The 27,974-nt window shown below is 46.1% G+C and overlaps 1 protein-coding gene across 1 annotated transcript in view; it reads right to left on the reverse strand.

The window, feature by feature from the left end:
- Positions 1 to 9,563: 9,563 nt before the first annotated feature.
- LOC144139780 (lysosomal alpha-glucosidase-like) overlaps positions 9,564 to 27,974 on the reverse strand; it is a 65,735-nt gene continuing 47,324 nt past the window's right edge. The window contains exons 14-17 of the mRNA XM_077672040.1: positions 26,370 to 26,464; positions 25,529 to 25,578; positions 10,914 to 11,057; positions 9,564 to 9,611 (exon numbers count right to left, since the gene is read on the reverse strand). Coding sequence (XP_077528166.1) covers positions 9,564 to 9,611; positions 10,914 to 11,057; positions 25,529 to 25,578; positions 26,370 to 26,464 — 337 coding nt within the window. The remainder of the gene's footprint in view (positions 9,612 to 10,913; positions 11,058 to 25,528; positions 25,579 to 26,369; positions 26,465 to 27,974) is intronic.

Here is a 27,974-nt window from a genome sequence, read left to right on the forward strand (position 1 = left end):
TATGGAAAATTTCCAGTGGCCACTGTATTCGAATTTCTGAGGTTAGAATTCTATTGTAGTGAGTTGTTTTGGCAGGCTTTCATTAAATGAAGTGCATTTTGCTTATGTTCTTTCAGTGGCGCTAGCGTTTAAACCACAGGCACGTGACAGTGGTGGCTGCGGCATTGCTTAAAAACAGGTAGGAATGAAACCAAAATAATAAATTCCCCCACTCACTTTGGTTATTACTGCACCTACTATGCCCTGTACACAAGCCAGCCGAATATTTTTACAATTCAACTTTGCATCAATATATAGTTAATGAGGCCACACCGCACGATCCTACAATGCAGTGAAGGGTGGGGCATGGATGGCATTGGCTTGCACCAGGAGATAAACAAGTTTAAAAATATTTGTCTCAGCAATGAAGCACATGCAAAATATAAAGACTTAGGTGGCATTTAGGCGACCAACAAACATGACTGGTAGACGGGATAATCAGGACGCAAACAAGACGCACGTGAAGTAAAACATGATACACGCCATCTGCAATTGATACTGGCTCAATTTTACGGCATACAGCAGGCTTTGTTCGTTGCATAGGTGGGATGAATTGACTGTATAGCAATGCTATTGGGGTAGGCCTTCCCCAAGTGAAAGTTGGCAGTCAGTCTTGTTACGAGTTTGGTGTTGCATTTGCAGTTCAGCGCTAGACATAAAAGAGACCTCAACTTGCACGAAAACAAGGTTGCTATATTCAGCAGAACGGCGTGTTAAAAATACAAAAGTTACAATTGCATTCTTTGAGGCTGAGCTGAATTTTTTTGCGTTCTTTTAGGAATGAGTCATCATCTTCACCCACCAATCTACGCTCACTGCAGGGCAAAGGTCTTTCACATAGATCGTCAATTATCCCGGTCATCCGCTAACTGCGATCAATTTACCCCCGCAAGCTTCACCTCATCTGCCCATCTACCTTAATTTCTGCCGCCGCCTGCCACACTTGCCTTCTCTAGGGATCCACTCTGTTACGCTTAATGACCAACGGTTATCTTTCTTTCGCATTACATGCCTTGCCCACCTACATTTCTTAATTTCTACTAATATGTCATTAACACGCGTTCGTTCCCTGATCCACTCCGTTCTCTTCTTGTCGCTTAATGTTATACCTATCATCTTCCGTTCAATTGCGCACTTAGTGGTTGGGCGCTTCCGTTCCATGGCGTGCCGAGTATCATCGCACAAATTTTGTCATTCTACAGTTTCTCTGCCCAAATCGCAGAAATATATACGCACAGGATATAACAATGAAAATTCCTGCCACTCGTGTTCATTACATCACTGCTGCACATCAGAGTTTTCCCGTTAAGGTGCACAATCTCTCGTTCTGTTTTTTTACTGACTGTACAAAAGGCGCCTTCTACGCTGCGAACGCAAAGAAATCCCGATGACACTTCTGAGGCGTTGTGCCTTCACGCACGAGTGGGAAACGAGGCTGTGCTAAAGAGTATGGACCAAACCTCCACACAGCTAGTCCACTTTGGCAAATCAGCATTGCGGAGCCAGTAGGAGCAAGGGGTGTAGCTGGCAGGGCGCAAGATGACGTTTACGTCAGGTGGTGTTGCCATTCCTATCGGATGTGTCCCGGTTTATGTCTTTCGTGTCTCAATAAAACTCAGAGTTCACCGCTTTTTCCTATTTTCTCTTGTGTTCTCGTCTACGTGCGCTGTAAATCCATTGAAGATCGCGTCGCCAACAACTGCTTTTGTTGAGGCACGCTTGAGGAGTTTGAACTTCGACTGGTAGGTTCGAGGAAAGGCGTAGGCCAACGGAGCGGACGGGGCGGAAACTAGAGAGTTTAAGAATAACGTACGCAACCGTATGCAAAAAGTTAGCGAACGCTATTTCTTTGCGTCGTTCTCACTGCGCATGCGCCGTACGTTAAGCCGCTTCTGCATTTGGCGAACGGAAGCGAAATAGCGTGCCTACGTAAGGCCGCTAGCGTTTCCAACAGGCGGCAAGTAGCGCGACAAGCATCCACAGTTCCGCCTTTCTGTCGACAGTAATTTGCCTCCGATGGAGAAAGTTCCTTGCTTTACGAGTGCTTAGCACATCTCCCTCGCACAGCTCTGTATCGTCGTGACATCGCTGACTCTCCAAACAAAGCTTTGTAGCCAGGCCAGCGAACGAAGTGGGGTGGGTGTGTGTGTGTTGTGGCCGCGTTCGCGATGACAGGCGACGTTGTGCTTCTGCGGTGAACAAAGCGCAAGTGTTTATCTGCTTATCGCTCCGCCCCGTCTGTAACGCCACCGCTTTATTTCGAAGGCACGTTTCCCACAACGCAGCAACAACGTACGACCCATATGCCTTTTCAGAGATATGCTGGCAAAACTAATAAACCGTGATATTTTATTAGTAATGACGTTGAAATGCACAATACTCACGATGGGAAGGCGATGAACAAGGTCGCAACTGCAACGGTCTAAATAGCGTTGCATCGGTGACAACTGTCGTCGCGCTTTCGGCTCGCTGAGCTCTTCCAGACGAATTGAGTTCACAACACAATTCACACGGCTGCACACAGTCTTCTTTCATTCACAGTAGTAACAGTAGACATTTGAGTAACATTCAAGGCTCTCATCCTGTAACACGTTTAAACTGAACGGCGCAGCACGCGTCTGGCCGTTGCATTCGTTGAACGCCGAAGGTCATGACTAGTGGATTGGATTGGCTCATATGATCTGGCTTTATAGCACCGTCGTTATTTTGCGGTCTCAAAACAGCATATACAACAATAAACTTTTCAATAGTCCAAACTGTAGCGTTAGTACACCTTTAGTGTATTTTATGTAGTTTTTATCTTAGCGGGAGGAATTTATACTCAACTTTGGGCACTGCGGGAAATGACGGTGAGATATTTGAGTGGCGCCCCCTGGATGTGACGTCTGAGGGACCCGCTCCTCTGTCGTCTGCTACATTCGCGCCGCGATCGTCCGGTTGTGACTGGCAGCAGTGCCTTTGCTAGAAATCGCCCGCTTTGATGCTCTGGGGCCTTAAAAAGCGTGTTTTTATTCAGATTCGAACAGCTCTGAATAATTTCAAGCTTTATCCCGCACAAGTTTACAACACACGAGGAGAGCGATAACGTCTTTCAGAGAGCACCGCTCAGACGATCGTGCGTAACGCGTCCTACCTAGCGTATCTGCGAGTTTCAGTGCTCAGAGCTCCTTGGTAAGTATTGAAAATGCGTAAGCTTCCCCGAAATATTTCTGAGATGCTCTTATGAAGACTCAACAGTGCAATGCTACATATGAAGCAGCGGGGCGCACGGCAGGAAATAAAACGGGTGTTTTCCATTTCTTTCGTTTTTGTTGACTTGTGTTAGATGAAAGTTTTTTTTTTTCTGTGCCCAACGCATTCATTTTTCTGCACCGTCCCAAACGTCCCAGGAGGTTTGGAGATGTTTTCAAGGCTCACAAAGTTCGTGTGGATATGCAATGCAATGAGATTTGTGCTACGCCGCAGATAATTGTCCACAGTACTCGAAGAAAGCTTTTGCGAACCTAATTTCTATCGAACCATCGTTATCGTAACGAACTCAATCTCAACCCGAACAGTTATGCCATGATTACGGTGTTGAAAACTTGATATACTCGCTAACGAACGCAATAAATAGTGTACATGCCAATTTTCAGTATAACACAATTCGAAACCAATGAATATGTCCAGGCAGCTTTTTATTGTTTTCCAACCACTTCAGGCGCAAAGAACAAATCCTGGGCAACTCGGGGTGACGTTCGGTGAATTGAAGAATGAATCTTTCTCTCTCGTCTGGGACTGAGGAGCCTGCCCACTAACCAGCTCGATTTTACTGTTAAAGTTTTCTCCTCCGCCTGGTCCTCCTCCTCTTGAGTGCAGTTCTACTATAACGCCTATCTGAATATTGGGATAATATGGCTGTGGCATGTGTACCAAATTATCCCTCCAAATTTGAAAAAAAATGCCTTACTGTATGTTTGCAATACCGGTTACTCGTCTTGCTCAATAAGCCTGCATAGTGCATACTCAATAAGCCTGCATACTCCCTGGTATAAAACCAGCACGCGCCTAGACACACAGAAGGTTGTTTGGAAACCAACCTACATTATCAATGTGCCCCATAGTGCATGTCGGCACACTCTCATGCCGTGACAACGTAAAGTGACTTTATACAATAGTTTCGAGCGTTAGGCAAGGTTGCCAAATCTGTTTTACCTTACATATACGATTAGCTGGAATCGTAATGCCTTCTGCCAATGCCGACAGCCCTGAAGGATTGGAATTTGTTTTGGTCCTCCATTTTCGCTGTTGTCGGTTGTCAGCCTCCGGCTTTTACGTTTGTTCGAAAGACTGCTGCATACAGAGGCTGACGCCTAGCTCAGACTCTTCGCGCTCCTCACGGGGCCAGCTTCACAGCAATGCATGGGCGACGCCGGCAATGTTTTTTTCCGGAGCTGTATCACAAACTATACTTAAAATCACGCCTTGAGCTAGTTTACGCTATTTTAAGTCTTTTGTTACGAAAAAAGTTGCGCATACGCGAGATCTGCTGCTGACAAGCACAAAATCTCAACCGCGCGCAAAGAAACATCGGAGAGAGCGAGCACAAGGACCAAGTAAAATGGTGGTTTCAGTGAATGAAAACTCCTTCAGGCATCAAATTTTGTTCAGGCTTATGTTGATGATAATTTATTTATTATGTCCTCCGCATTTATATTTCTGTAAAATCAATATTGGTGGATAACAAAACTTGCACAAAACCCCTCGGTACAAAACCCATACAAAACACATACAAAACCCTCGGTAACATGAAGGTTACGGCTGCGGAGAGTTTGAAAATAAGGTATAGCAGATATAGCTAAAAATATGTAACTGTGATAGACATGTACGAAGTAACAAGCAGACATACCAGCAACATCTGAACAACGTCAGAAAAATATGTCTAAATACCGTCCACAAATGAAGCAGCAGCAACATCTAGAGTACGTCTTCAGCATAGTTGAAATAACGTCCCACATTAAGGTACCAGCAACGTTATCTCAACATCCCAAAATTTTCAGAAAAATATCGCACGTTGTACGGATGTCTAATAGAGATACTGCTGGGACATAGACGTTCGGATCTTTTTGGGACGTCGCAGAGATGTTAGTGGTTTGCTGGGACAGTCTTGTAACTTCAATAAAATCATGCAACCATATTCATCCTTCTAAACAACCCCATCTAACGACTACGACGGTTGAACCCGAGAATTTCTCGTGATGGATTCCTTGCTTGTCGTCTGAGTGTGGCTCGCACGACGTTTGGGCTTTTCATCGCGCTGGCTTTTATTTTGGATCTTCGCCATTTCATTTCGCACGAAGAAAGCTTCACTTTCAAACTTCGTCGTCATCGTTAGATGGAGGGGGCAATATTTTTGTCTAATTCAGCACGTTCATGCACCCCTATCAGAATCTAAACTGCTTCGGCCATGTCAGAATGGCGGAATTCCAAAACGTCACTTCATAACGCGAGGGACTCAGGTTCGATTCCGAGTACGGGAACCATCTCTTTTCTCGTGGCGCTTTCCTGATCATCATCATCGCAGAAAAAGTTGGCGTTCCTGCAGTTCGTTTTTTTTTTGTGCATACGGACACCATCAGCGAGACATAGAAAGCTTCGCTTTAAAAAAATTGACCTAGATTCTATCAAGGTCAGCTACTTCTCAGCCGTTGTAAGGGAGCCATGGAGGGAAAAAAAAGGTTAGGAGAGGCCCCGACGTCACGTTTGTGAAGCCACTGCCACCATGACATGAGCCCATTGAGCCCCGCACTTGTTCCAACTATCCGCTGCTGTTTCCGGTTTGATTTGACTAGCATGACGTCGCTCTGCCTTCCCGCTTCTCAGCGAAAACAGCTTCGTCGCTAATTCCTCGGTGCGATGTCATGTTCTAAGCTCTTGATTTCGCCTTCAATTTGCCCATTCTAACCCTCACCCAAAGTTTCAATCGAAAAACGGCCTTCGTTTTTGAGATAGAAGGACGATTTTTCAGCTCTTAAAGGAGCCATGAAGAGAAAACACAAGTTTGGTTCATTCAAAAGATTGTCTCGTTAGAATCATACTGACACCACTTTTAACGTAAACTTCGCTCAAATAAGCTACATAATTAGGAAAAACGGGAATGGTCATGCGACCCACCAGCTCATTTCCCGCAACAGAACCTATGATGTTACATGAGCTAAGCTCTGCGATTGGCGGAGGCTGGCAGAAGCAGACGCAAATTAGGTAGAGCTTACAAACTAGACGAACGAGCGATTTGCGCTTAAATTTAGGGCACATTCTTTACAAAGCAATAAGAATGATGGGACAAACAGTGGAAGTTACGAAAGCACATGTAAACATAGAAGTACTGATGCGTTCTGCCGTTCGTACTGCCCACAGCATGCTTGGTTTAGCTGCACAGCACTACGGGGCTTGGGGTTGTCTCAGACGACACTGGCCGATTGACGCAAGCAACGGTGTCTTACGTGACCCCATTTGTCGAGCGAGCACTGTTTCAGGGAACGAATATTTTCTCCCAGAACAAAAACAAGCCAGGTTTAAATGCGGGCAAAAACAAACCAAACGCTTGCCACGGTATGGTGGCGCCATCTAGGTTACGGAACGTAAAGAAACGCGGGAACAAACCAACACCGCTGTACAGGGTGGAGACAACCTTTGAACGGTCCCGTGCCGCCGCAATTGGGCCAACGGGCTCAACGCGTTATTCTTTCCGTTTCCCACGAGACCTAGCAACGCGAAACAGACAATATGATTCAAACTTCTTCAGTAAACCGCGTAGCGGCGATAATTTTAGCGCTGTTTTGACACAATGACTTGCTTCGGCGGCGAGCGAGCAACCGAAAATGGCGGCGCCAGCGTATACGTGTCTCTACCCTGTACGGCGGATGCGTGAATGAAGATACTCTAGGCTGCAGAGCGGTCGGTTCCTGTGATGTCATTTGGGACCACGAAAACGCACGATTGAGCGGGAAAATCAAAATTTTAATCTAAATTGTTTAATTTCTCAGTGAATAAAGCACCGTTTGTATCCGGACAAGCGCTGGGGGCACTATAAAACACGAAATCTTTCGAATAAAACCAACTTGCATTTTCTCTTCATGGCTCCTTAAGCCTCGCAAAGTAGTGTTTGTCGTCGCCATAGCAACAGGCTCGCGGGATCACCAGTGTCTGTTCGTAGATGGCGCTAGGAATCCAGGCACCCTACGCGCGGCGAGCGTCACGAACGAGTTGCAAACTACATGCGCGTGGACTACGTAGGCTTTTCACGTTTGCGTACATGAACTCTGTACACTCGTGAAACTAAAACTGTCTAACCTCACTTCACGTGAATAAGTGGCTGCAGTTGTTTGCAAGATGCCTCACAGTTGCGTGCCGGGTTGCCGGTCGCACTCGCGGTTCACAGGTAAGTATATTCGCCCATGCGCTATTTGTCGACCAAAAATGAAGCACGACGTGTCTGCTTTACTTTGTTTTGTGTTCGTTGAGAATAGATTCCCAACTGAACCAAGTCGCCGCAGAAAGTGGGTCGATGCTGCCGAAGCTGCCAACGCGCACCTTTTCACCGGCAGACCGATAAGTATGGAAAACCACTGCGCGACGAGATATCGCCACAAGATAACGGCAACTATGCTCACCGACCACGCCAATTATTAACCATCGGGTGTTGTTTTCGAAGGAACATTATAGCACAAAGGAAATGGCAGTACAAGAAACGCTGCGAAATCAGCTGTAGTGCACAGATTGCAGACGACGACGACCCCCATCAACACAGCGGCTGCCACGCTGTGTTGCCAACGAGGCGAGGAAGCCACAGTCAAAGCGCCGTAAAAAAATGTCCGTGGCATTTTGCCAGGTATAGCCACCGCAGCCGTAAGAAACTAGGCAACACTGTCTGTGGGCTCAAGAAAAATGGCGCCAATTCCTCCACACCTTTTGCAATGCATTGGGATGCTATGGGCCTCTTGTGAGTATCCTTTCCTCCATGGGGAGAGCTGAAAACTAATACGCACGCGCGGACACACGTTTTTCATTATCCCGCCCATTTGCTCGCTTACGCAAAGCTCTCCACAAAATGTAACCGTATTTTGATTATATATATATATATATATATATATATATATATATATATATATATATATATATATATATATATATATATATATATATATATATATATATATATATATATATATATATATATATAGATATAGTGCGTTGCGTATTTTACGCTAGCCGAGTACCAATGTGCTCCCATTCGCAAGGGCGACCTATACTGCAGCAATACATTTCTTCTTGGAGGGTCCCGCATTTGCGCAGTAATCAAATAGTAGTCAAACCAGATGTTTTCACGCAAGCAAACATTCGTTCCCCAACTTTGGCAGCATGGGAAGGGGAAAACACTTAGCCGCCGTCGTTTTATTTCTAACAAACCTTTATTTGTAACAAGCAATCACTATATGTGGTAGCCGTATAACTGAACAGAAGCACGGCACTCCATGCTTTCTGACGCAACGGGAAATTCATTTGCGTGTATCAATCAGGCTTAGACGCGTAGAAGAGACCGTTTCCACCAGGCACTGATCTACAAGCTTGACTTTGTAGAATTCCCGTCGCGTTCTTTCCAGTGAAGGATCATTATGCTGGTTTCATTCAGGTACATGGATATACCGGTGATTATTACCTGCAAGAAGACGAAGAAAGAAAGAAGGAAGGAGACATGTTGAGAAAGAAAAAGCAGGAGAGGAAAAGAAAAAGGAATAAGGAATAAATAAAGAAGAAAGTAAGTGAACAAAGAAAGGAAAAGCAAAGTGAGAAAGAAGGAATGGACGAAACAAAGAAACAAAGAAATAAAGCAGGAAAAGAGGAAAATTCCATTGAATTCTTTTGTTTTTATTTTCTGCGGGCCGTTGTCTTCGGATTTCAACATCAGCAAAAGTATTTTAAGCCCTATTTCGATTAATTCATTACAGTGTGTGTGCGCGCGTGCATGTGTGCGCACACACACAGTAATGAATTAATCGATATAGGGCTTAAAAGCTTTTACTGATGTTGAAATCAGAAGAAAACAGCCCACAGAAAATAGACCCAAAATAATGCAATGTAATTTTCCTCTTTTCCTGTTTTGTTTCTTCGTTTCTTTGTTTCGCCCATTCCTTCTTTCTCACTTCGCTTTTCCTTTCTTCGTTCATTTACTTTCTTCTTTATTCATTACGCACACAATGATGTCTACGGAGTGCGCGCATGTGTGTGTGTGTGTGTGTGTGTGTGTGTGTGCGCGTGTCTGCGTGCGTGCGTGCGCATGAGCATGCGCGTGTGCGTGTGCGTGTGCGTGCGTGTGCGTGTGTGCGTGTGCGTGTGTGCGTGTGTGCGCGTGCGTGCGTGCGAGTGTGTGTGTGCGTGTACGCGTGTACGTGTGTGTGCGTGTGTGCGTGTGTGTGAGCAGGCATAATATTGTTGATGTGATAACCACTTTTAGGAAAAACCATTGCAGCAAGCACGGGCTTCCCTCAGCGGCCGTAGACGGCCGCAGCGTCTGACTCGCCGGCTCTGCGACCCTGCGAGAGGGATTTTGCATGCGTGTGGTCTCTGCCTCGAACTTGTCAGGGCTGGTTTTGACGATTACGTTGGAGACTCTAAATAGGCCATATTTCTCAACGAGAAAGCAGTGCGTCCTGGGCCATCGCGGAATACGTTTCCCTGCCCATTCGACTGATCATGTTGTAAGCGTGCCAGTGTGCTGCTTCCTGTGTCTTCACTGTTCTCTACTCGATATTCCTTTAACAAATTAAGTTTTTCTTCAGCTCTTCATCGTCGGAACGGAGGCTACTCTTCTGCAAGCCGCTCGCTCAGCACGCTACCTTAACATGGACGAGGTCCGTTTCGTTCGCCTTCGCCCATATAAAGGCTGCTACGCAGAAGCCGACTCAAAGCCTTTTTTTTCTTGCGTCCCATGTGTCGTCTGCCCTCAGTCAATCTGGCCTAAGTCGAAATGAACACTTTGAACATGACTTCAAGTGGCCAAAACTCAAAAAAGACTCCCCCTGGCTTTGCCCTTTTTCGAATTCACTCAATTGTTGGCATCTGATTGGTCATTTATTGTGGCGATTTCGACCTACAGGAACGTCTTAGATTATAACACGTGCAGGCGTTTGTTTCGTGCCTAATATCCAAATCCGCTTGAGGCATCGAACATATGTGTTTCGGGGCCCCTGTACGTGATTTTGGCAAAGGCTGCCCGAAATCGGCGGCTTCTGAGCGGTATTTTCAAACGGCTGGCACGCGTTTGTAAACATGGCGCTTTATCCGTTCTTCAGCGGAAAAATTATGTGCTGGAGTTATGTGTTGAAGCATTTAAAGGGACCCTGCAACACTTTTTCTACTTCTTTTGAAATGTTAAAAGCTTGCAGAACGTAGTCAACCAACGCCTCCAGTATTTAGACTAGGGGTTCGCGAAGTACCTCAATTACTGCTCTATGCCTATCAGATAACTTTAAAACTTGCTTAATTTTTAAGAGATTTTTCCGTCTTTCCCGATTCCTGGCGCTCCTCAACCGCTGGAATAGCGCCATTACTCAGGTGAAACAGCTATTCGTCGGGTTTTCTTCAGTTTAATAAATGCATTCGATAGCCACTTTAAATAAAAAGAAAGCCACAAAGGCAAAACAGGAACGGAAGGCGTATCTGCTGCGACGAGAAAATCACGCGGTTCCGCTTCATGGTGGCTATACCCACAACATTCGCAGTGCCTCTAGAAGCGAAGAACAGAGTGAGTGATTATCGGGAGTGTTGCAGAGTCCCTTCAACATAAATTAGTGCACTTCGAAATGGCTTTAGATATTACGTAGATATGAGCGTACTTGGTTATTTTGCGTGCTGAGGGTGACGGGGAGGTCGCTCAAGGACGCACGCAAAAGTGGCTCCGGGCTAAGGCCCATGAACCGCACCTCCCGCACCACGCCACACGCGAAGCCCGCGTGGCGAGGGCTCACCAACATTGTGTCCTGCACGAGTGAAAAAAAGCCTCTTGTATCCAGATTTCTGCAGACGTGTTTTACCGCCCCTTGGAATGCGCACATGCTAATGACAGGTCAGTCACAAGCGTCTTACCGACATCGAAGTATTTTTCCACGCTGGATGGCAGTTAAACACATTCTATCCAGACCACAGGCGGTGAATATATTAAATGAACGCAGGATATTAATGCTGATGAATGAATGACTCGCAGCTGCTGGTGTTTATGCATGGGATCATTATGGCTGTTACTAAACGTCACATTGTTAGGTATTGAAGGAGCGTGTTACAGGAGCCAAAAATAGGTAGGCAAAAAAGCGTTTTAGGCTTCCAATATCGCAAATACAGGCCCAAATGCAAATTATTTCATTGTACATTATTGCAAATAATTTCAGACGAAGACGTAGGTGACCTTTGTCTACGACAGGAATGCTAAAAATTTTATTCTTCATGAGGACACAAAAGGGCCACCAGTAAAATATAGCCGTTTAAATGTCCCTTATTACTGCTGGACTAATGCCGATTTATTTGCTGAATTCTACATGCGCACTTCTCACATTATGTTATTGACCACTGTCGCTTGCTCGAGAGTCGACTATAGTGAAACAGGCATGAAAAAGAATGCTTAAGAGCTGGGAATAGGGATTAAAAAAACGCTACTTTGTGCTGCCCGACGAAATTTAATTACGACACAACACAAGCAGACACAAATAAACTCATGACAAGCGACTGTTTGTCAAGAAATTAACATGCTCTTCCATGACGACTGTTAGGTACAACTCTGGCAATTTTCTCATATACAATGATATGATCCCCACTTTTTGGCAACACGTCCTAACACTGCCAAATACACTACCACGCATTTGATTTAAGACCGTTTTGTCGGCAAGTGTTTTTAGCAGCTGATTGCATTTTTGATTGAAATCGTGTTTTAGAGACAGTCGGCATGCAGTGTTAATATTAATGCGGAAGAAGATGCAGCTGCCCAGTCATGTTTTGCCGCTGGCTCTTCAATATGATTGATTGATTGATTGATTGATTGATTGATTGATTGATTGATTGATTGATTGATTGATTGATTGATTGATTGATTGATCGATCGATTGATTGATTGATTGTAGGATTTAATGCGCCGACACAACGCAGGTGATGAGGCGCGTCGTAGTAGAGAGCTCCGGATTAATTTCGACCACCTGGGGATCTTTACCTTGCGCCAAAATCTCGTACATACTGGCGTTTTCGCTTCTCGCCGCCATCCGAAAAGCGGCCGCCGTGGCCGAAAATCGAACCCGCGTCCTCGTGCTCAGCAGCATAGCGCCTTAGCCACTGAGCTACCACGGCGGGTGTGTTCAATGTGGTGGTGATCTGCTAACAACGGCGTGTTCGATGCTCAACCATTGCGTGAAAAATAGTTGTATTTGAGTATTCTTCTGAATGTGAGGACGCTATTGCTGATGTTTGAAGTAATCTGTTTGGAGAGCACGCGGAACATAGTCTAAGAATCGCTGTGAAAAAAATTGGCTCCAATCCACGCTGTGAAGGTGGTTGAAAAGCAAAGCTGTAAACGACACCCACAACAATTGCCCATGCAACGTCACTTGAATTAACCCACATGGCTCTACGAAGAGTGAAACCAGCGATTCTGCCAGCCGTTACCCAGAATTCGCACGGGCGGCGTCCCGAACGCAGCAGCATCGGCCACGGCTGGGCTAGAGTGGCGGATGCCGCCGCTGTAGCCCGGCCGTGTGTCGGCCGCAAGAAAACGGAGAGGAGCGTCTTTCGAAGGGTGAGACAGCGGGGCCCAGCCATCCTGCTGTGCTAGCTCGAGGCTACACCATCGCGCGACACAAGCGCAAACACCGAAACAATTCTGCATGCGAGCTTCGTATTCCCATTTACACCTATTTAAACTAGTTAGTTTAGTAAGTTTGACAATTGCGTGAAAGCTGAGGGAGCTATTATAATCGCTATTTATCAAAACCAGTTGATCCTTTCGCCTTTTGTAATACCTCTTAAAAACGACCGAATCAGTATTCACCAATTTAGAAAACTGAGTAGAATTCGCGGCAAGCAGTGCACAAAAGGTAGTATTTGTTTAGCAGCCAGATGTCTGTATGGGGTGTCAATATTTTGTTTTCGGGCCCTGCAAATCAATATTTAACGCATTATTTGCCGTACGACCACTTAATTCCGTCGTGTCCGGGGTACGCAGCAGGTGCTATCGAACAATTTAATCAAGCCGTGCGAAGGGACCGCGCAATGAACGCGAACCTGCGCCTAAACAGGCCCAAAACAACCGTCTCTAAAGCAGACGACAAAACCGCGTCGCGCGGATGCGCCCGCCGGCGTGAGCGCGCGGGGAGCGCTGCGTAAATTCGCCGCGTCATCTACACTGTGCTCCATACGTGAAAACCTCCATTCCCTCCAGAGCCGCGTTGGGAGTTTGTGGTCCCGCACGCCACGAAATAACCGCTGGCTGGTAAAAGTACAAAGCTTTGCGATAATTGTGGAAACAATAACAAACTACAGCCATCTCTACACTATATTTAAACTGCCGTATTGTGGCATGTAATGCGAAGGCAAGATAACCATTGGTCTTAAGGGTAACAGAGTGGATTTCTAGAGAAGGCAAGCGTGGCAGGGGGCGGCAGAAAGTTAGATTGGCAGATGAGAGTAGGAAGTTTGCGGTGATAAATTGGTCGCAGTTAGCATAGGAGCGGGATAATTGGAGAATAATGGGAGTGGCCTTTGCCCTGCAGTGGGCTTAGATAGGGTTTTGATGATGATGATGACATTAGGCAAAGTGTCACGTAAACTGGCGCCCACCTGCCGCCGCTTTTAACGGAGAGGGCATTCCTGGTCTGGCAACCATGGTAGCCCCGCAAAAAACTTGCGGGGAAATTTGCGGGTACTCCAGCCGAAATGCTATCGATGCGCCCGCTGGCGTGAGTGCATGGGGAGCGCTGCGTAAATTCGCTGCGCTATCTACACTACGCTCCCTAAGTGAAAGCCTCTCTTCCCTTCGCAGCCGCGTTCGGAGTTTGTTTTCCCGCAAGCCACGAAATAGCTGTTAGCTGGTAAATGTAGAAAGCTTTGCTTTAATTGTGGAAACAATAACAAACTACAGCCATCTTCAGACTTTATTTAAGCTGCCCTATTGTCACTGAGAATGAGCGTCCCTTTCACTGCTTCTAGAGGTTGGTTTCCGGTAGTTAAACTTACAGGAGCCATGAAGAGAAAATACAACTTCGTTTAATTTGAAAGAACTAGGATTCAGTATCTCACTCAGCTCCATTACAGCCACAAAAGCCGTTTTTTAACGAAAAAAAAGCAAGAAGTATTTAAAAACTTTCAAATTTTGCACCACAGTGACGTGTTATGAGCAAGAATGACGTCATACGGGCCAACAATAAAACATAATTTTTAGTGCGTTAACTGCACGTTAGCATTCGAGTGATGCGGTCAAATGGAACTAGGGGCCCCATTACAGACGTCCAGTCATCTTTCGTCGCGACAGGTCAGTTAGGCGGCCGCCAATCGCACAAACAAGGTTCCGTGACGTCATAGAAAAGTTGCGGGAAACTGGCTAGGGGGTCGCGACTGCTTCACACGTTTTCTTCAATATCTCCGTTATTTGTTCGAAGATTGCGGTGATATTGGTATCATTGTCATCTGAACTAAGCAGTCTTTCTGATAAACCCAACTTGTATTTTGTCTTCATGGCTCCTTTAAGAACTACAGGCCCCATATAGTTGTGAATGGTCAATGCTGCCCGGTAGCGTGAAGGGCGATCTCAAACTGCCTTTTAAAGCAAAACTTGAGGATAGATAAAGTTCACACAGGCACCCATTTCGAAAATAGACATTTATAGAAATGTCTTGGCATTTTGGTACAAACGCCAAAACAGGCGTTTATTGGCACTACGCTAACACAATATAAAGGCTTCCTATAGCCTCCATTTCATGCTCGTATAGCAGAGTAGGGCGATGTAGGGGCGAAAGTAAGAAAAAAGGGCATTTGCCTAAAATCCGGCTTCTAGTCATTACAATATATTTTGTTACTGCAACTAACATGAATTACCGCTGCCCGTCCTTACTGGGTCGATAGAAGTTCTTGCTGCGGCCATATTAAAAGCTGTTGAGCAAATCGTTAGTGTATGGTGTCCGCTGTTGTTGTCCTGTCGCAACATTGTATTGTATTGTATTGTATTGTATCTGTTTGTTTTATGGCGCAAGGGCAACGATGGCCAAAGAGCGCCAACGGAATGGTTGATCATTTTGAATGATGTTTTAGTAAAATGGTGCTGTAAATGTGACGATATTAAAAGAGGTTAGTGTGGGGGTGTATGCAGCCCCTCATTTAAAACAACAATAAAATTGGGGAAATGAGAATGGCAGGGTAAGAATGTAAAAAATAAATAGACACTCATAGCTTCCTCCCACTCTGAGGGGCCCCGAGGTTACACGTGGTATGATATGCGGTTTAAAAAGTCAATGTCTCCCAGGTAAGCAAAAAGGCGTTTACTTGGAATTAAGGGTTGATCAGCTAAAAACATCGAGGGATGAAGAGGAATCATGTGAGTGTAGAGTTCCCGAAAGTGCTTTTTCCTTGCCTTGTGGAAGTACCGACACTAAACTAAGACATGGCTGATGGATAAGCGATGTCCGCACCTGTCGCATTGTGGCGGTGGTTTGCCCTGGAGAAGGTGCGAGTGAGTAGCGTATGTGTGGCCTATTCGTAATCTGCACATGTATACTTCCGTTGTTCTGTTGTGTTTTTCTGTGTACTAGCTGCCTAACTGGGGTTTCATAGTGTGGAGTTTGTTATCTGTCTGAGTGTCCCAGTGTTGCTGCCAGCGTTGTCTGATTGCCTTTCGAATGAATGGTTTCCAGTCAAGATAGGGAAGCTGCTGAACGCCGACGCTACAGCGAACTTCTGCCACAGCGGCGCTCTGGTCTGCGAGTTCATTACCAGAAATTCCACTGTGTCCAGGCATCCAACACACGAATATGACCTGTTTTAAAGCGTAGGCTGCCATTATCTCTTTAACTAAACTGTTCAGCACAGTGTTCCTACTTGGTTTTCCATAATGCAGTGTTGTCACAACACTCAATGGGTCTGTGTATATAATGGATTGTTGTGTCTTTGTTTGTATTATGTGTTCTAGCGGAATTAATATATCATGTGCCTCAGCCGTAAATATACTTGTGTTTCTGTTTAGTGCCCTTGTGCTGGCAAAGTTGGGACCGTGTGCAGCACATGCCACAGCAGTGGCAGTTTTGGAGGCATCTATGTAAAAAGCACTGTATGGGAATTTGTTTTGCAAGTGCAGGAAGTGTTGTCGGATGAGTTCTGTGGGTGAATGTTTTTTGTAAATTTCTTTGAACGACATGTCACAGGTGACAGGGCGCAGTTTCCAAGGCGGCATGAACTCAACGAAGTCAGTTTTGTAAGATTCAGATAAAATAACCCCAAGTTCCTCTGCCTCCACCTTCACTCGGATAGAGAAGGGCAGAGGAAGCGACGCACGGCTCAAAAACATCCTTTCGGACGCTTTGTTTTCAAGAATAGCATTTAGCCGATGACTATTTAAGGATGTCGCCCTTACGCATTAGAAAAGGGCCATATATGTACGCTGGTGCTCTAAGCACCACTGATCCGTTTCTGCATAGAGGCTTTCAATAGGACTCGTCCAGAAAGCCCGGACGCCAGGCGGAACCCCAACTGCAGCACTGCGTCGAGCATTTTTAGAGCTGTTTTTGAGGCAGACCCATACACTACACTTCCGTAGTCCATACGGGACCTGACAAGGCTGTTAAAAACACGTAAAAGGCATGTTGTATCTGCACCGTATGACGGGCGGGAAAGGACTTTTAAGATGTTCATAGTCTTCACGCATTTTATTTTAAGTTGTTTAATATGTGGGATGAATGTAAGCTTATCATCTAAAACTACTCCAAGAAACTTGTGTTCTCTTTTTACGGGTATGTCAACTCCCTTAAGTTGTATGGTTGGTTGCAGATGAATCCCACGCTTCCTGGAAAAGAGAACACAAGTGCTTTCTGCGGATTTAGGATAAAACCACTTTTGTCTGCCCACTTGGCTAGTCTGTTCACAGCAACTTAGATCTGCCGTTCACAGATAGAGGAGTTGCATGACCTGAAGCTAATATGAACGTCGTCTACATAGATTGAATAAAAAATAGTCGGTGGCAGTGCCGTCCTTAACGTATTCATTTTTACAATGAAAAGTGTGCAGCTAAGCACTCTACCCTGGGGAATGCCATTTTCTTGTGTATACGTCCTGGATAACGCTGCACCAACTGGTACCCGTAATGTTCTATCTGATAAGTAGCTTTCCAGTGTGCTTACATGTTCCCACAAATGCCGAAATATTTAAGGTCATGCAGGATGCCATACCGCCAAGTGGTGTCATAGGCCTTTTTGATGTAAAAAAATACAGATATACAGTGTTGTTTATGAGCAAAAGCTTCTTTAACATAAGTTTCAACAGCTATAAGATTGTCAGTTGTTGACCTGCCCAAGCGAAAGCCTGCCTGGCAGCTATCAAGGACATCCATGATATTCCAAGAAATAGATAAGCCGTCTATTGATCATCTTTTCAAAGAGCTTGCTCAAGCAGCCTGTCAAAGAAATAGGGCGATAGCTTGTCACAGAAGAGGCATCTTTCCCCTCTTTCAATATAGCCAACACAATTGCCTCTTTCCAAGCATGAGGAAGGTACCCAGCACACCATATCTTGTTGTACAAGAAGAGAAGAGTATTGCGGGTATCTATGTGCCGGTGCTGAATCATTGTGTATGTTATTTTAGCAGCTCCTGGCGCCGAAGAACGGCATGTGTTGAGGGCTACCATAAGTTCCGGCAGCGAAAATGGAGAGTTATACCCATCATTAGATTTCTTGTTGTCACGAATAGGATTCCTTTCAACAGATTCTTTGTGTCGCAGGAATATCTCAGTGTGGTGGGAGGAGCTAGAAATATGTTCAAAGTTAATCCCAGGGTGCTTGCTTGGGCTTCAAGTGTACCGCCAGTGGTGCAGACAAGAGGTGTGACATATGTTTTCTGCCACTGCAGTTTCAGTATCCTGTTCCAAACTTTGCGCGCATCTGTATAGGAACTTATTTATGATAGAAAAGACCTCCAACTATCTGTTTTTGCCAGACGTCGGATTCGCCGTCCCATGGCTTTTGCGCGCTTGAAGGAAATTAGGTTTTCTCTAGTAGGATACCTGCGGAGGAACCCCCAGGCCTTATTCTGAGCATTTCTGGCCTTCTTGAAATCGTCATTCCACCAGGGCCTCTGAAGATTACGTGTGGTACCGGAGGTCTGGGGAATAGAAACGCTAGCAGCATCAAGTATATGTGCTGTGATGAAGAAGCACGCTTCATCAATACCTAAGTGTTTTATTGATGTGTAAGTATGTTTCGACATCTCTTTAAACGTTGCCCAGTCGGCACCAGCTTCTTTAAACTTTTCATGTGAAGTGTAACTGTAGAGCCATTTTTCTAAATATCTGAGGGTGACTGGGAAGTGGTCCCTCCCGTAGGGATTCGTATCCACTTCCCATTCGATGGACGGAAAAAGAACGGGGGAGCTTGTAGCAAGATCAATGTGTGAATATGTATGGTGTGCTATATTGTAGTATGTCGGCTGCTTTTTGTTAAAGAGACAAGCTCCGGATGACAAGAGAAAGTTTTCTATCAACCGGCCCCGGGAATCTGTGCGTTCCGATCCCCATAGTGGGATGTGCGCATTAAGGTCACCAACTAGTAAAAACGGTTCTGGCAGTTGATCTATAAGGGACTCAAATTCGTAACTGGACAGACGATATTCAGGGGTAATGTACAGTGAGCAAATTGTTGTTAACTTAATGAAGATAATTACCCGAACAGCAACCGCTTCTAGGCCGGTGCACAAATGAATAGATTGACAAGGGACAGCTTTTACGTAACTATTGCCACGCCACCAGAGCAGTGCGAGCAGCTGTCTCTGTCTCTTCTGAATACTGAGTATTGGTTTAGGAAGTTGGTATGTTAAGAGTTCAAGTGAGTCTCTTGTAAACAAAGGACAGTTGTTTGAGTTTTGTGTATGATTTTATATATATCATCTAGGTTTTAAATGCGAATGCATTTCTTAGTCGGGGGTTGTCGTGCGTTGGCCGGCGTGCGCCTAGCAACAGCTGTGGCGCGCCTAGCAACCGGAGCACGTCGTAGCTCGGGCGGGAGTAGCGGAGGGCAAGGGGAGAGGAGGAGCGCGCTCGGCGTGTGAGGGCGCTCGCATCGCGGAGCTCGGCGGAGAGAGCTCGCGCGCGGGGCGGGCGTGTTGCGCGGGTCTCTCTCTCCTCTCCGCGTGCCCTCTCTCCGCTCGCTGCGCTCGGAAAAATATATATAAATGCAGTGGAGCGCGCGCCTCTCTCCGTGACTGCTTGCCGCAGCGCACTCATCGGTGCACCCAATGCATTCGCATTTCCGCACGATACCCTTAGGGGAGGTGGGGGGAGTTTTTTAATTAATCTTCTACAGTTCCACTGCGTAACTATGTGTGCTACCATAAATGTTTAAAGAAGATTTTGGCTGGTGAAGACTAGGTATGGATGTATCACCTACCACACTCAGGTATGATTTGGGCCAGTGACACGGGGGGCTGCTGGCTTTCTTCCCCGCCCCGCCATGGAGCGCTGTTCTTTCACCGCCTTTGGCGCTGGCCGAGACGGTGTCATGTCTATGTCCGCGTCTGAGTGCTGGGACAGCGACGAGATGGAGTCCTTGCGGCCTCCGACACGGAATATGTTCGAAGTGGAGGAAGGAATCCCTCCCACCACCGTTTGTTGGGTGTTGGACGCAGAGGCGGTCGAAGGACCCGCCACATCTACATCCATGGCCACCTGAGGTCTGGTAGCCGGAAGAAGGGGACCAACGACATAGCCGTCACTCCTGGCGTTCGTGGCCGACGCAACTTGCGGGTGCCACAGGTGTTGTGTCAGCTGGTTGGGCTGCCTTAGGCAGCACATTGGGGTGCTGGGGCGGCACCAAGTCTGCTTCGCAGTACTGGGTGGCCGCAGTAACAAGACGGCGCTCCGCCCCCCGGCGAGCTGCGTCGGTATACTTCGCAGACGCAAAGGCGCTGAGCCTTTTACGCGCTTTTAAAAAGGTAAGAGATGTTCTCGCTGAGTCTAAGATTAAGTATTTTCTTCCAAGTTTGAATGTTTCACACGTCCTTGAGTACGCTGTGTGCGGGGCACTGCAGTTCGGACACTTAATCAAAGTGCTGTTGCAATTCTCTTTGGGGTGGTCGTGCTCTGAGCACTTTGCACACGTTAAACGCCCACGGGAGTTGTTAGTACTGTGCCCATAACGTTGGCACTTAAAGCACCGACGCGGGTTGGGGATATATGGTCGGACGGTACATCGAAGAAAGCCTGCATTCACAAATTCAGGTAAGGTACTGCGGTCAAAGGTGATGACAACATGTTTGGTTTTGATTTACTGATTTTCTCGACGCATAGTGATCCTCCTTACTGCAATGACGCCCTGGTCACGCACGCCCTCGAGGATGTCAGAGTCAGTTTCATTGCAGAGATCAGATTCGGATATCACACCTTGGGATGTGTTTAGCGTTCGGGGGGGAGTGATTTTCATTTTCATGTCGCCAATGAGGGTTGTTCAAGAAGCTTTTTTTATTGTGCGGGGTTGTTTACTTCTACAAGGATCTCTCCAGAGGTCAGTTTCTTGGCTTTGTAGTGTTTTCCTACAACACGTTCAATGCACTTAGCTATTAAAAAAACGGATATAGATGTCACTGGCTTTTTATTGTGCTCGGATGCAATGATCAAGAACCAAGGAAAGTTGTCAGGTATTTGGAACGATAGGGCAGGCAATGGGGGAAAGTTCGCTTCGGTGCGGCCCCTTTTGGGGGGCCGATCAGTGGGTTTAGAAAATTTTGAAAGAACCATGCAGCATGAAAAAAAGTTGGAAACGGGGGCACTTCCTTCACTCGGTTTACCCTGATGCCGAGAAAGGTCCCGGAGCTCCCTGCCTGGTAAGCAGACAGGGAGCCCATCCGCCAGAGCTTGAGCACGGCTCCGACAGCCACCATTTGTGGTTTCTACCCTTCACCTTAAAACTCCTAGCCACGGTAGGATACAGCGTGAGTATGGGGGCTCGGGGTCCGCAGTATCGCCAGTACCGTCACCAAGATTGCTCAAGGTTCCCCGTGCGGGGACCTGCCGCAACATAACAATATCTCCAGAGCGTCAGCAACATCGAGCATCCCTTGGAATTCCCGCACTGATACTTCGGAACAAGGTCGCTCGACTTAGTCTTTTGCGTTCGCTTTTCTTTAACTTCGCTGACCTCCACACCCCATTCCTGATTCCCCCTACCCATTCGTCACGGTGTGTAACTTCCGTAGCCTTCAGCCCTTACATGGCGCCGGTAACTCATTTATGAATCGTTCTTGCCAGCCGCTATTGGAGATTCGAATGCCTTACCCGAAGCTATTGTAAATGAGCGCGATTCGGAAAATGAGCGACCGCAGTTAACTGTTTTTTGTATACATCGTTAGCTCTTTTCTATTTCTTTGATTATTTAGAACCATCATTATGTGCCTTTTTTCTGCAGTGCTCATTGTGAAACCCTCTTTGTTCACCAAATCAACGGTGTTGACTAAATACGGCTTAAATAAGGAAATGTGTCTTTTCTGTTCCCATTTGTCTGTTATGTGTGTTTTATAACCATGTTTTATGAGCGTCCTTTCTGATCTTGCCCCCGCAACATATATATAAACTACGTTGATAAAGTACGTTGATAAAGTACGGCTTGTCGTATCATCCGCGTGCTGCGCAATCGGAAATTTATCTGCAATGTTTACTGGGGCAGATAGGGGCAGATAACACCGCTACTTCTTTGGAATACCCAGCCTGGCTGTTGGCCACGTCCGCCATGAGGCGGTCCGTTTTTCTCAGTTTTCCGTTTTTCCGCTGAAAAACGTTTGCTACATCGCTTGAGGTTATACCCAGTGCAGCTCTGCGGAAGCGCAGACCAAGTACGCGAACCAAACGCGCCCTGCCCCCGACCCCGTCTTGGGCGCTCCTAACGGGTCCGGACCAAAGTCAACCCCATTTCGGACCAAACACCCCCCGGCTGTGACGCCATTGGCTCACGGTGGCCAGTGGGGGCTTCATTTTTGTTAGGTGCTAATTTCTTGTCGCTGCTAGCGGGCATCAAATGATTGGCCATCGACAAAGTCGATGCCATGGGTGGGTACGGCTTCTGTTGCTACGCCACACCCACGAATACGCTGGGCGTGGTTAATTAACATTAGAACTCGGAAAAAACTCGGGAATTGTTCTGGACGACCGAGTTGAAATCGTGATGCTCGTGGCGGCCGCTGCTTCGGCGTGCTTTATTGTTGATGGTCGATGTAGCCGGCATGTTTCTGCCCCGACAGATGCTATAAGCGGAGGAAGAATTTGAGTTTGTTTTTATCTCTACAAAGGTACTGTACATTGGTTGTGCAGTCGTCTGGCGATCGACCTCCGTTTGCGACGACTTTGAGGCAGCTTTCACTCGATGACCGTCGAAGAAAAAATGTGTGCGTTGCGGTTTTACGCGTCGGGCAGTTTCCACGGTAGTGTTGGTCAAAGTTGCACAAAGTTCAAAGGTCAAAGTTGCACAATAGCGCGTGCCGCTTGGCCCAGAACGTGATGGAGCTGGAGTAGAACAGGTGTACATCAGTCTCGCAGTGACCCCGATTGTAGAAAGGCTGTGGTGTGTGCCAGTCTGCTTGCTGACGCAGTTCATTTAGATATGAAAGAGAAGAAAGTGACGCATACACGGTAGAACAGAAAAGAAGCCAGTCGAAGTAATTCGTGCCAAAAGACAAAGAAATGAAAGCGAAGAAAAAGATGCCAGTACAGTGTATCAGCAAAGCATTTGTTAACGAGTGTCGCCAAGTTTTCACCTTCAAAGCAAGTAAGCATAATTAAATGACCCAAGAAAAAATTTGTATCGAAACGCAGACGAAGGGTTTTGATAACGTAACACCGTGCAGCAACTATTTTGAATGTGGCGCGTTTCCTTCACCCACTTTCTTTTTTTGCCAGTCGACCTTAGTCACGTGATTGCATTGTCTGCCACCGACGGCAGAAATGGGCAGAAACTGCTCTTTCAGGGCGAAAATATCAAACAAAAAGCTCATATGAACGCCTTAAATAAATGATCTTTGTAGTGAAATACAAATTAATCAAATATTCTCCAATTTATTCTCCACTCGTAACACATCAGCCGCATTTATCAGCCTAACTGTTGACTTTATTCTTGTACAGGACGTCAATTAACCCACCCGTGGAAACAATATCTTAGATTTAATACTGACCTCAGCCCCTGATACTGTCGTGGAAGTCCTTTACCGAGAAGGACTTAGCGAACACAGACTTCTTGAAGTAACCCTTGATCTTCCTGTAACGTTTTCCGGCAAAACTACGGAAGAAACTCGTCACTATAATAAAACCAACTATGCCGAAATCAGCGATGAACTTGAAATCTTCTTTAGTCCGGTATTTTTACCCTCTTGTAGTAATCGTTCGGTCCACGACAACTGGGTACTTTTCCGGGAAAAAATGAACGTCTTGATTATTAAATACATTCCCTTGATTTCGATATCCAATGACAAATCCAATGCCTGGTTCGCTAAGTCACCCAGCCAGTTAAGAAACAAAAAGAAACGTCTGTAGTGAAAGCCTCAACGCCTCTGCACAGCAGTGCGTGGGAGATGTATAAATAGTGTTTAAACGTTTACTGCGCAGGTATACATTCTGCTAAACTTAAATATTTTTCAACAGACCTGGCTTCCCTTTAAAAACTAACCCAAAAAATTCTGGCGTGAAATATGTCACAATCGTGATGCTAACGGCATTACTTTACATGATGAAAATCACGAACCTCTTTCTAACAGCCAGTGTTGTTTTACTTTTAATTTTTAATGTGGTTTTTGCCTGAATGTTTACTCGGGAACGCCAATCCACATTACCTAACGTGCCGGAATATGATTACCAGCTCTTGAAAACTATTGAAATTACGGCCGAAGGTATACAATGCGTGATAACCAAGCTGAAGGGTTCCAACTCCGCTGGAGCTGACAACATTAACTCAAAAGTACTAAAAAACAGCACCTGCAGAACGAGTAAAATTATTTGCTGTATTTTTCAATAATCTTTAGAGACTGGGAGGATACCTAACGACTGCAATATTGTCAAAGTTACCCCATTGTTTTAAATCAGGAGGCAAATGTCTACTCCAAAATTATCGTCAAATCTTTCTTACATTCAGTTGCTGCAAACTATTAGAAAATATTATCGCTTCCCACATTTATAACCATCTTGAGTCTAACCAGTTCTTTTTCCGCAACCAACACGGGTTTAGAAAAGGTTGGTCACGCGAGACACAACTGCTAGAATTCACGACTGACCTCCACTCTAGCATGTATAACTTCCAAACAGACTGCATTTTTCTCAACTTTTCGAAAGAATTTGACCGTGTGCCCCGCTGCCGCCTAATCTCCAAACTACCTGCTCTTCAATTACACTGACGAACCTTATCCTGGCTTCGAAATTTTCTTTCTCTTCGGCAACAGTTCACTGTCATCGATAATGATTCGTCGTCAAAGTGTGACGTAACTTCGGGAGTGCCACAAGGCAGCGTGCCCGCCCCCCTGGTATTCCTTATTTTTATTAACGACTTCACTCATGTGAAGTGGTTAATGAGCCTTGCACCCATGTGAACGTGGTTAATTCATCCTCAACCTTATGGTATCTTTACCCCCCGTATTCATCTTAATCCGTTTTATACCACATTATTTTCTGCATTATTTCAGCTGCATTACTGCATGGCACGTTAATACATCTTAAACTACTTGACCCCTTAATTTAACTTAACCTACCCTAATCCCATCTTAGTAATCATTACCCCAATTACAAACTAATCATTAGTTCATCATGATTCATTTCAATCCTGTTTTGTGGATCCTAATGTATTTCATTAACCTCCATCCATCTTCATCCACCGTTATCTCACCTTACAAATCATTATTATAAATGACTACTGAATCATTAATCTGTTCTGCGCATCATTGTAATCTCTTAAAAGCGGCGTACATACTTCCGTTCGCTTCTGGTCGTCCTTGGTTCATTCGAGTTTTCGCATGATAGGTGTCTACCCCAAGTCATTGGATTCAATTTTCTATTAAGACTCATAAGGATTTCACTTTAACGAACAGCCTGTCGCTGTCGTCGAATTATGGGCACTGCAATCGTACCTGTAAGGATGTTTTCTATTTGGCGAGAACACCTGCTTTCACCCCCTCCTTACAATGTGCTCGACAAAATATTTACATAATGTTTGCATAATAAAAAAAACTTGAATCAGATGAGAAGTTCCTGACCTTCACGAAGGTTATGTCGGCCAACCCATAAGCGCCGCTCTCGTAGGTACCTGCACACAGCGAGAGCAACAGAAGAGAAAAAGAAACTGAAAGGAGGAATATTTGTGTGCGTGTCACACAAAAACAAATCTAGAGTAGAGCGTTTCGGCCGGGTTGGATTGAGGACGAAAAGAACCCGCCGTGCTATTAATTGATCCGCGTTGTCAATGCAATGTTGCTAAAGCTGAAAAACACGTCTTTGTTGTAGAGTGGCTGGGAGTCCTTTATACTGTCTACGCGGTCAACTATGCCATGAGTAAGGCCCTCGCTATGTATTTGGCTGAGCCTAACTTAGAAGTACTGTTTTTTTAGGCAATTAACGAAAATAAAAAAAACGAATAATAGATAACAGCAGGGGCTGCATAATAAAAGTGGTTTGTCTTTTTTATCCTTTAGAAAAAAATACTCGGGTTGGACACGGTGGGAAAGTGAAGTCCGCTAAGCATGAACGGTGCGTGCAACCCCAGTTAGTACTTTGCCCTTTTCCAAGTGATTGTACTAGACCCGATTTTGATCAGTCATGGTCAATTCTACTAACTTTTTCCATTGCCATGGATGAGTGGAATGGAGCGGGGACGTCAATTTGCCTGGATTCTGCTTTGTTGACGAGGTACCGCTGAGAAAATTTTTAACCACTGGCACGTGTTCAGCTTTTGTAATGTTCTGCAAGATGGGAGTTTTGTTTAACTCCTAACAGAGGGTGGATTGCACTTTCGAATACCAAGTGTTGTCATATTAGCATCGCTCTATTTCATCGCCTATGATTCTGGCCAATCACACTGTAGCACCAAGGATTGCTCACCCAGAGATACGCCGTCGTCGCAGAAGATGCTGCCCCGGGCTTGAGACTGTTCATCCAGCATCACAAGGAGAGTGTAGTTCAACATTTCGCCATCCCTGCAACGCCGGAAGAGCGAAAGTGTCACCCCGCACTGCTTTGCATGAAAAAAAAACATAACGCCACATTGCTGTAGCCTTACAGGGAACTTCAAACATTTTGTTAGCAACCCAGCTGTTAAGCACTTAGTCCCGTCGTATAGCATTACCAGAAAAAAAATACCAAGGGAAAAGACCAAATGAACGTAAGCGTGCGGCTCATGAGGAGTACCCAGCCATCGGCCAGGCTTGTGCCACGTGAGGAGCATGCAAAAAATACAAAAAATTACACTATCTCCCCGAAGGAAACTATGTGGTGATGCAAAGCATGGGGGTTCGGTGTAGGTTCCGCACCGGAGCAGAACCGGCACAGGCGGTGCCTCGGAGCAGACTGAATGCCGCGCAGCGCGCGCACCTGCTTTTATACAGCTGGAGGAGAGGAGAATGAAGGAGAGACGCGCATGCGCAGTGGGGGTGTGGACAGCGCAACAACAAGAGAGGGACATAGCCCTGACCATGAGATGGGTCCTGGAGCGACAGTGTTGCCGGTGTCTTCCTGAGCCGGCACGAGACGAGCCGAGCGGCGAGGAGGAGAGCGGCATTATCACAGCTGGTTAGGGCTCCTGGAGCGATAGTGTTGCCGGTGTCTTCCTGAGCCGGCACGAGATGAGCCGAGAGGCGAGGATTAGAGGCGAAGAGGAAAGCGGCGTCATCACAGCTGGTTAGGGCTCCGGGAGCGACAGTGTTGCCGATGTCTTCCTGAGCCGGCACGAGACGAGCCGAGCGGCGAGGAAGAGAGCGGCGTTATCACAGCTGGCGTGGAGAGGGGGACCAGGAGGAGAGGTGCGGACGCCGAGGGACGACGGAGGGTCGACCAAGAGATGCTTTGCATCTAAAATACCGAGCGCACGTGAGCGTGCGCCTCGTAAGTAGCGCCCGGAGTCGGCTAGCTGGACCTTCGTGAATACTCTGTCCATTGTTCGCGGCGTGATCTCTCGCGTGGTCTTCTTCTCGCCAGATCACGTGCGTTGGCACACGAAGTGGAGAGCAGTGACGTTGAGTTCGCGGCCATGTGAAGTGCTTTATGAGCTTCCTTCGTTCTTGAGGGAGTTGCTGTTATTGGCCGGTGACATTGAAGTTAATCCTGGTCCTGGCCTTGCAAAAATAGCAAAGCAACTGAATGAAATTGCCGCTGACATTAAAGAAATCAAGGGAAAACGACTGGGTGATATTGACAAGAAATTAGAGGCTCTGACTAGACTAGAAAATAGCGTTGCTAGCTGCCAGAATCAAGTAGGGATGTTGAATTCTGTAATCAAAACGCTCGAAAGGCGAATTGATGACCTGAAGAACCACAGCAGGCGATCCAACCTGATAGTTTACGGATTACCAGAAGAAAAGGACGAAAATAGCGAAAGCCTTGAAAAAGCCGTTAATAGCAAAGTCATTGCAGATATCCTCGAGCTTGATCCAGTAGCAATCGAACGTATTCATCGCTTGGGTAAACCGGCACCAAATAAGATTAGGCCTA

The sequence above is a fragment of the Haemaphysalis longicornis genome, unplaced genomic scaffold (assembly GCF_048455015.1).
Source record: "Haemaphysalis longicornis isolate Haplotype H1 unplaced genomic scaffold, Haemaphysalis longicornis Haplotype H1 scaffold_5, whole genome shotgun sequence".
NCBI classification, from domain to species: domain Eukaryota; kingdom Metazoa; phylum Arthropoda; class Arachnida; order Ixodida; family Ixodidae; genus Haemaphysalis; species Haemaphysalis longicornis.